The sequence below is a fragment of the Triticum urartu genome, chromosome 7A, assembly GCF_056163025.1.
Source record: "Triticum urartu cultivar PI428250 chromosome 7A, HENAU_Tu73, whole genome shotgun sequence".
NCBI classification, from domain to species: domain Eukaryota; kingdom Viridiplantae; phylum Streptophyta; class Magnoliopsida; order Poales; family Poaceae; genus Triticum; species Triticum urartu.
The window spans coordinates 683861269-683870504 of record NC_141879.1 but is presented as its reverse complement, the minus strand read 5'-3'; the positions used below and the strand labels follow the sequence as shown (position 1 = coordinate 683870504).

The 9236-nt window shown below is 42.8% G+C and overlaps 1 protein-coding gene and 1 pseudogene across 7 annotated transcripts; one reads left to right on the top strand and one right to left on the bottom strand.

Annotated features, from left to right (window-relative positions):
* Positions 1-2507: 2507 nt before the first annotated feature.
* LOC147961476 (uncharacterized) lies at positions 2508-8081 on the top strand. 7 transcript variants are annotated; one of them, XM_087534551.1, is made up of 9 exons: positions 2508-2719; positions 3100-3235; positions 4526-5702; positions 6064-6124; positions 6224-6327; positions 6653-6743; positions 7079-7126; positions 7517-7575; positions 7680-8081. In XM_087534551.1, exons 3-8 carry the CDS (start codon positions 4699-4701, stop codon positions 7553-7555), a joined length of 1347 nt encoding a protein of 448 aa, XP_087390677.1. In that variant the 5' UTR covers positions 2508-2719; positions 3100-3235; positions 4526-4698; the 3' UTR covers positions 7556-7575; positions 7680-8081. The 7 variants fall into 7 exon arrangements, with proteins under 7 accessions (XP_087390677.1, XP_087390681.1, XP_087390679.1 ...); XM_087534555.1 differs by lacking the exon at positions 2508-2719 and adding an exon at positions 2879-3024 and having other exon boundaries at positions 6067-6124; positions 6230-6327; XM_087534553.1 differs by lacking the exon at positions 2508-2719 and adding an exon at positions 2879-3024 and having other exon boundaries at positions 6067-6124.
* Positions 8082-8543: 462 nt separating this feature from the next.
* Positions 8544-8740, bottom strand: LOC147961475 (small nucleolar RNA U3; annotated as a pseudogene).
* Between the last annotated feature and the right edge of the window lie 496 nt (positions 8741-9236).

Sequence of the window (9236 nt, the reverse complement as noted above, 5' to 3'; positions counted from 1 at the left end):
CAATCCATATTAATTCTCGCTGATTTAGTAATTCCTCTGATCCATATTAATAGTTGTTGATTTAGTACAACTTTATATTAAATGAGCAACAATTAATATGGATCGAATGGAGTAGTACTATATTATCTTTCATGCAAAAGAGTAGGCGTTAAGAACTGGTAGAGAGGGCTGGACGATCCACCAATGCATCAATAGTTTAAGGAGAAGAAGTGTAGTATGATTTTCAATGTAATCTTTTTTACTAATTGTGTCCAAGTTATTGTTTTTCTTGTTTGTTATCAGAAGAAGAATCAGATCTAAGATGTGTTTTGGGTGTCTTTTTCTTCTAAAAATGTCAGACGACGGTCTTGCAATGAGAGTGAAGTCAGAAGTCACTATGTCGTCGAAGCGGTAGCGCGTTAGAAGTTATTTATCCTTTTTTCTTTCTTCTTTTTGATAATGTCTTTTCCATGAGAGATTTGCACACAATAGGTGCATTAACCGCCTTATTTATAATAGATTAACTTGCAGTTCAAGTCACCCGGATTTATGCCTTAATTTAAGGAACCTGTTTGCCTGATTTTCGTTTCCTTGCTGATCGGCTATTTCCTTTCCTTGCCCGCCATCAGTTCTGTTTCCGTGGGGCTGCTTTTTTCCTTTCTGTATCGGTCTCCTAATTTATTTGCTGCCTATTTCATATCCTAGTGTCTTTTTATTTTCTGCTTCTTCCGACCCACAACTCAGTCTTCCACTAGTGTAATTTCTTCCGCTTATCCATTGGCTTTTGTGTCCACTTGCACTTCGTCTCCTAGTGCATGGATTGGCATCTACATGTAAGTATTAACTATCGTGCGTGTCATTCCCGTCAAAAAAAAAAACTATCGTGCGTGTCATAGCATTAGGTTACAATGATGATTGAGTAGTCTTTCTTGTGTTTTGTAATCCATTAGAATATGTGTTTAAAATCACCTGTTCTTGGGCCAAGGCACGAGCAACTTTGACCAAATGACATGTCTTTGTTTGGATTTAACAAAATGCCGTAGTATTGTGTCACTGACGCGTAGGGTCTGGGCCCTTGTGTCAATGACACGAAATTGTGTCATTTGGTCACTCTTTTTCTTGGGTAATGTAGTGTGCCTGGCAATATGAGTTCAGAATTCTTTTTCTAGCCAAATAGTATCATGTTCGAACTACTTGGTGGAATTTGTCCTTTTAGTTTCTTGAGGTGTGGTCTGAATTTGATGTGAAATTTTGACATGGTATATGCGTGTTGTATGAATTTTGTCAAAAAAAATTCTATTTTTAGGCGAACTTTGTCTTTTAAAATTCGTCGAATTGTGGATAGAGTTTGGATATGATTTTTTGTGACATTCTATATACTATTGTATCAATGCCGTCAACTTCTATAGTTTAGTGGTCATTAATCTCAACTCAAAACCAACAAACCAATTTTGTCATGGAGTTGCTATATGTCAAATTAATGATTTCTTTTGTGCAACTAGTGATTTTTTTTTTCATAGCCCTTGGATTTGGAAGCAGTTGCTTGACTTTTCTCTTGCGACTAGTTAATTTTTGGGTAGCCCTCGGCTCTGGAAGCAGTTGCTTGCCCACATGCAATCTTTTTTTCTTACAACTAGTGAACTTTTCCGTAGCCATTGCATCCGGAAGCAGTTGCTTGGCTCGCATACTGTTTCTTTTCTTCCAACCAGTGAACTTTTCTGCAGCCCTCGGCTTTGATAGCAGTTGCTTGGCACACGCCGTCTCTTTTTCTTAGTGGACTTTTCGTAGCCCTTGGCTCCGGAAGCGGTTGCTTGACCCGCATGTCGACTTTTTTTTTCTTTCAATCAGTGAACTTTTCTGTGCTCCTTGGCTCCAGAAGCGGTTGCTTGACCCGCATGTCGACTTTTTTTTTCTTTCAATCAGTGAACTTTTCTGTGCCCCTTGGCTCCGGAAGCAATTTCTTGGCCCACATGTTGACTTTTTATTCTTCCAATCAGTGAACTTTTCTGTAGCCCTTGGCCCCGGAAGCAGTTGCTTGGCCCACATGCCGACTTTTTTTCCAACTAGTAAACTTGGGCTTCAAAAGCAGTTTCTTGGCCTGCATGCCGACTTTTTTTTCTTCGAAGCAGTGAACTTTTCTGTAGCCCTTGCCTCTGAAAGCAGTTGCTTGGCCCGCATGTTGATTGTTTTTTTCTTCCAATTAGTAGACTTTTTTCTTAGTAATTGACTCAGGAAGTAATTGCTTGGCCTGTATGCCAACCTTTTGTTTTGGTGCTAGTGAACTTTTTTGTAGCCCTTGACTCTAGAAGCAGTTACTTGGTTTGCATGTTGACTTATTTATTGTGAACTTTTCTGTAGCCTTTGGACCCAGAAGCAGTTGCTTGGCCCACATGTCCCTGCTGAAGTCAGGGGTGCCGTGTGTTAGAGGATCCCAATCGCTTAGATCTAGATCTCACTCTTAACATCACAACCACACCAACTATATATACTTATTCACTAGTAACCCTAGCCCCACCATTCTCGACCCCCTCCCCCTCCCAAATCTCCGGCGTCGTGCCGACAGCTCCATCATCACATCTTTATTCCCGTCGCACGGTTGTTGACCCACTTTTCGCAACCTAATTGCTCTCCATTCTTCCTTGACAATCAACCTAGGCCCCAAATAGGTGAATTTGGCCCCGATTCAACACAAGAGACGTCGAGGAAGGCTGAGTTTACAGGGGCAAAGCAAAACACAAAGGTGAGGAACCGAATCTAATCAATCTGTGTATGGCAAATTCATCTTTGCGCGTGTGTGCATCCTATGGATACATAGGCTAAATAAATCAATTCCATTATCATGTTAAAAAATACTTGAAGAAAAATCTCTGTTTTTTTAAAGAATATCCACGGTGGCAGAGCTCTTCTTGTTCTTGACACGCCCCATGGGGGCGGCGTGGCAGAGCAAAGTGCCTTCCCTAGATATATAATATCCCTCCGCTAGATTGCGCGAGCAGCGGCAGGTGCCGTGGCCGCCGATTCCAGAGTATCTTCCGCCGGATCCATGTTGGTTCATCTTCCCCAGCTCATTTGTTTGTCCCCCCCATTGCGAGTAACCACACCGTTCATTTCACACTGCAGAAGAGGAGCAGACGGCCGCTTGAAGATTAATACTTCTTCTTTTATTGCCTCACCACTACAATCTCCCGGTATATCTTCCACCTCCGCCGCTCTACCTTCCGGTTCTCATCACGGCTGCGCCGCCGAGGAGTCTCAGGTAACCCCCCCTTCTCCGTCCTCTTCTTCCCCCTCGCTGCGATTTGTTCCGGATTCGGACAGATCCGTTCTCGTGGTCCGGCCCCTGTTTAGATTCGGATTTACAGCTTGCTCGGTGATGCTATTGGTTAGGGCTCGCGCAATTTGGGGGATTGGGAAACCTTGTTGATGGATGTGTTGGAATCGTGGAGGTGGGGGTCTCCACCCAATTTGGGGGAAGAAATATCTATGTGGAGAGGGGAACCCATGCTATTGGGGAGGGGGGGATAACAAAGGGATGGGGAATTTTTGTAACTTGGATAATCGCGATGTTTGTCGATCCGGTCACCGGCCTGCGGGGAAGGCAAGATCTTTCTATAGGCTCCCCTTGAATAAGGAACCCTAGATCTATGCCGCAAGATGCGCCTGTGTGGCCCGTGCCTCAGATTTATCCGTCGCACAATGATGTGCCCAGGTTGTATCCCGACCACTCGAATTGCTTCGGAACTTGTACATTTGAATTTGTGTCAAATATGTGTATAGGATTATAGTTGGCCTTGTTATCAGCGAATCGTAAGGTGTTGGAGTCAAACACCTGTAATTGGACCTATAATATACTCCCTCCGTGCCAAAATAAGTGTCTCAACTTTGTACTAACTTTAGTACAAAATTGTACTGAAGTTACTGAAGTTGAGACACTTATTTTGAGACAGAGGGGGTATAAAGGAACCACGCGGTAACAAAATAAAAACATGACACCAGGTCATGAGAGGGGTTGTATGGTCACCGTGGCAAGGGTGGCCAAACCGGCCATGGCGGGTGGTGGGAGACACTGACGAAGCCTTGGTGAGTTTCCTCGCCGGTTGTGTTATGTTGATTTAATGCACCGGGAGGAGCACCCGAGCAAGGGCTCCTAGAAATGTAGGATTCGGCCCAACTCCGTCATCAAACATCGTCTTGCCATTGTCTACTCTTTGGAAATCCAATGTCTCTTTACCCACATATTTATTATACACTGAGGCGCGTGCGAGTAGTATCCGCATAATTGGTAAGGCTTTTACGGATTTGAGAAGGGGGGGGGGGGGGGCAAACGAAACTAGAAAAGAGTCAAGGGGCTTTTCTCTTTGTCTACATCAAATTGATCTCTCTTGTTATGGTTACTTCGCCGGTCTTCTAGGTACATAGTGTACCAAGTCAAAATGTTGTGACTATTTTATTACATCTTTCGACTTTATAGTGATACAATATTTTCCTTGAAAAAATTGATTTAATGCTTCCTTATCCTTATTGAAGAGCTTGTGGGGCGCTGCAGGAGGGAAGGTTTCAAATTTATTTTATGCCCAAGGATATTTGAAGTTGTGCTTGTTAAGAACTAGGCTCTTGCAGCCTCTCTATATCCAATTCTACTACTGAGTTTTCCTTGGCCCAAACATTTTTGTGTCCAAGACTGGTAGAGACGGTCTCATTCTTTTTACGGGAGAATATATGACTTTAAAATCTATGAAGAACACCTTTTTATGTCAGAAGGAGAAATCAAAGTCATCAGTAAATTTTTTGGATTTATCCTCAAGCTCTAGTTCGCCAGTTGTCGATGGTGTTTGTTTTGTTCCTACTTCAGAAGATGATCACCACTTGTATAAACGGAGGAGGACGGACCAGAAATGTCATTTTGTTCCGACAAATGCAAATGGAAATAAGAGTAGGAGTACAAACAGAAATGCGATCAGGAGTACAACAGATGGAAATGCGAGGAAAAGTACAACCAGAAGTTCTGCAACTTTTGAAGATATTTCGCCCCAGGCACTTATTGTTCCTTCAGATGGAGAAGTTTCAAAATCTGAAACAAACATTGTTGAATATACAAAAAAATATAAAGATACCGCAGAAGCTTCTAAGAGAAATTCTTGGAAAAACTCATCGGTGTCACTTTCTACCGTGGATGATAGGAAGTCAATATCCATATCAAGCAGGCCATCTTATATAAAGCACAAGGTAGAGGATTCCAGGGAGTCTGATACAGAATCACTTATGGAGTTAACATCAAGGGAGGTTTGCATATCCTTGCTCGAAAGGGATATAGTTCTCATCGAAAAATCAGAGCTCAGCAGCACATCAACTACATTAACCCATGATGATAATGAAAGCAACACTTTATTTGCATGCAAGAGTTGTGGGTCTTTTGAAGATCCATGCCGCATGTTAATATGTGATCGTTGTGAAGAAGCATTCCACTTGCTTTGCTGCCACCGTCGCATCAAGAAAATACCAGATAATGATTGGTATTGCCTGGATTGTTCAAGGAAGAAACCTAAGAGGCAGCGTGAGATGTTGCCGAGTACAAAAGGATCAGCCAAGCATATTCAAAGACCTCTCCAAGTTCTTGGCTCAAAAGGAGATATGTTGATGAATGCTGAACCATATGAAACTCAAGTAAGGATTGGTAGAGACTTCCAAGCAGAAGTTCCAGAATGGTCCGGTCCAATTTCTGGGTATGCTCACTCTTGATCAAATTTTACTTTAAGCCTGTCATTGCTACTGGGACAGGAGTAGCAGCTTCAACTTGAGGAGCAATTTCGATTCATGAAAAATTGTGATTTACGTGGGAAGTGTTATCTTTCCCATGGGGTACTAAGCATCATCTAATGAAAGGCTGTTGGTCCAGTCAAGATTCTCAAACTTTATCTTTTGTTTACCAAAATTCCATGATATATATAAATAAACAATAACCAAGACTGTAAATCCTAAAATTGCATTTAAATTGTATGCCCTACTTCAGTTGTATTTTTATTGTTTCTTCTTGTAACCTTGCATTATCAAATAAAATTTCTAATAGTAACTCCATCTATGCAGCAGTGATGACTATTTTGGTGAACCTGCTGAACTTGATGCCACTGAAATGACAAATCTGAGTGTAGGTCTCCGCACACTCTGGACCTGTTTAATGATAATTGATAAAAATATTTCCTTATTGGTTATTTTCAGCCATGCATTTTGACATTCTGTGCTTTAGTTGCAGTTGTCACTAAGGCGCGAGGACAAGAAAACCAGCATTGGTAACTGGATTCAGTGCCAAGAAGTCTTGGACACAGGTGCTATTTGCGGCAAGTGGCGGAGGTAACACAGGTCACCCTAATTTCTTTCAATGTCTCTGTCAGTTATGGATTGGTCCATGAGGGCTTGGTTTACCCTCTTGTTGTGTTAGAAGGCTCTTCTGTTTTCTGTGTTTTTGTTAACATCTACTCTCTCCTTTCCCAGTTATAAGATGTTCTAACTTTTTCTGAATCGGATGTATGTAGACGAGTTTTAGTGTGTTTGTTCACTCATTTCAGTCTGTATCTAGTCCATATTGAAATATCCAAAACATCTTATAATTAGGAACGGAGGTAATATCGTTAGGATATGCAATCATGTTTTCATTACCCCATGGGAATGTTTGCAGGGCACCACTTTTTGTTGTTCAGTCGAGCGATTGGGATTGTTCATGTTCAGTTCTTTGGGATCCAATTCATGCTGATTGTGCTGTTCCGCAGGTTTGTTTCTGTTATATAGTTTCCTCTTTTTTGTGTGCCCTTGTGGGATGTACATGGTTGTCTTGCTTTATGTCATAACCATACACTTTACATGTTGACTGCATTCGGCTAGTCAAGCTCTTAACAAATGATGGTTGGTTATGTTTATATTATTTCTTGACCTCCGTTGTTCAATCTTTTGGATGTATTAAGCATGTGCAAGTATATTTCATTATTTTCATGCATGCATCTATTTGAAGTCATGTTGGAACCACTCTGTAATAGTTTTTGCACCATTCAGTAATAATTAAAACCGCAATAGAAAGCTGACATCTGGATTATCCTGTCCATTGTAGGAATTGGGTACTGCTGAAGTGCTTCAGCAACTGAAGTACATAAATAAGGTATGTTCATCTGATCTTTGAACGTGATTACGCCACCAAATCTTTGCATGAGGTTCTTGGGTCTTATTACCCCAAAGCTTACTTTGCATGATAAGCAGTTCTTGGGTGTTTTTCTGATATCATGACCTGTTAGCGAAGAATTTGATTTCCACATGCCTCCACATTTACAAGATTGATTTTGGCAAAACTAGTTTTTACCATCCCACAGGATGGAAGATGATTTGAAACAAACATTCCAGCTACCAACCTATAGTTTTCCATACTCCAAAAGTATCGTCCAAAGAAAACCAAACACAGGCCTCATGCAAGATTGCCTGGTCGTCATAGTTTTGCTCCACTGGCCTGTCTTTCACTGTTTGAATTCGAGCTGATCGATTCTTGTCTCTGCAGCTGAAGCTACGTCTGGACAGTTATAAGCAGAAACGCTGAAAGCTGTACAACCGTCAGAAGTGAGTCATGCATTTCCAGATACAACCTACCAACATTCAGCACTTTACCCTACTGCACTATGCATGAAATTTGATGGATCTATTTATCATCTTTCTTGTAGCAGGATTTGTCAGCAAAGAAACCTGCAGAGAGGGAAACCATCGCACCAGTCCCAGCCCCAGTTCCCTCCTTCGCTGTATGATGGTTGAATCTCTAGCTCAGTTATCCCCAGTTGGCCTTGGAATGAGGAGAGGTTCTGTGGTGTCGCCTCCGAACATGTAGTTCTAACTCCCAGCAATGTCTCCTTGCTTTGAAGCAAATGACCTTGCAGGTCGAGGATTAGAAGCGTGTTTTTTTTTTCTGTTCTTTTAGTGAGATGTAGAACTGAAGGCTCCGTTACCGTCAGGCGAGCCTACAGCCTTGCGGAGTGAAATCGTGATGGAATTTGTGTTTGACCCTGAACAGTAGGGGAGCCCCTGTTGAGTTTATTGATGCACTGATTGAATGGAAGAATCATTATGCATCACATTTGTTTGTTTTTCGCGTGAATTATTGGATGTCGCGACTTGTCGAAAAGGAGAAGAATCTCAACCAGGCAGTCCAGGCTGCCAGCTTCATCCCAACTCAGTTTGTATTGGTTTAGAGTCTTAAGATTCACAGAAGAAATCAAGCAAGCAAACATTCTTTTTGTTGTTTTCAAGCTTGAAACGCTCATCAGTTGCCAGCGTGCATCAGGATCGTTTACTGCTTTTCCAATGGTTAGTCGCAGTTTTAGTTGTTAATGTTGTTGAATTGAATTGTTCCGGGATCGGCGACCATTTTGGTTGGTTTGTTTGATGATTTCAGATATATGATTACCAATGGTTAAAGAAGTCCCAAATGAAGATGCAGATTTACTTGTAGGTAAGAAAGTCTTTTAGACGAATATTCTGTAGGTAAGAAATGAAAAAGGTGCCGTTAGTAGAGGCAAAAATAAAAAGAATTTTCGTGTCTGTCAGACTTGCTTACAGGAAGGAACGATCCTCTACAGCCGTTGGATCCATCCATCAGATGTATCGTGGCCGTTAATCACGCTCTGGCCCAGTGGTCAGAATGCATCAACCAGACTGAAGTGCTTGCCTCCTTATTGGTAAAGGATGCAGCGGTACGAGCCTATAAAAACAGATCCTGTCATAGTAAGGTCGTGCTGCCATTCGCAGCGCCTCGCCTTATAAACCGGTTCGGCGCGCTGCAAGCTTCCTAATCGTGCTGCCGTTCGCAGCGCCTCGCCTTATAAACCGGTTCGGCGCGCTGCAAGCTTCCGAGGTGGGACTAATGTATGGCAAGTAACGCTGAAGCGCAACGCAGCGCAGCGCCTGGGTGATGAGAAGGGCGCGTGTGGGCCTCGGCCCATGAAGTTGGGCCGTAGAATGAACGGAGCCCAGCCCATCTAAGAAACATCCGTCGTCTCGTCTGGACTCCTGGGAGCTCCGCCGATCTTGCAGCAGCAATGGCCGGAGCAGGAGAAGATGGCGACGAAGTAGCTCCTCCCCCTCCCTCTCCCCCTCCTCTAGCCCAGCAAGTAAGCAGCAGTATGGGCGTTCCTGAGTAGATCGGTCAAGTGCGAAATCCTTTCCCCTTAACCTGCCGTTCCTCCCTCCCTGCAGCCCATGGGCGACGCGGCGGCGGAGCACCACCACGG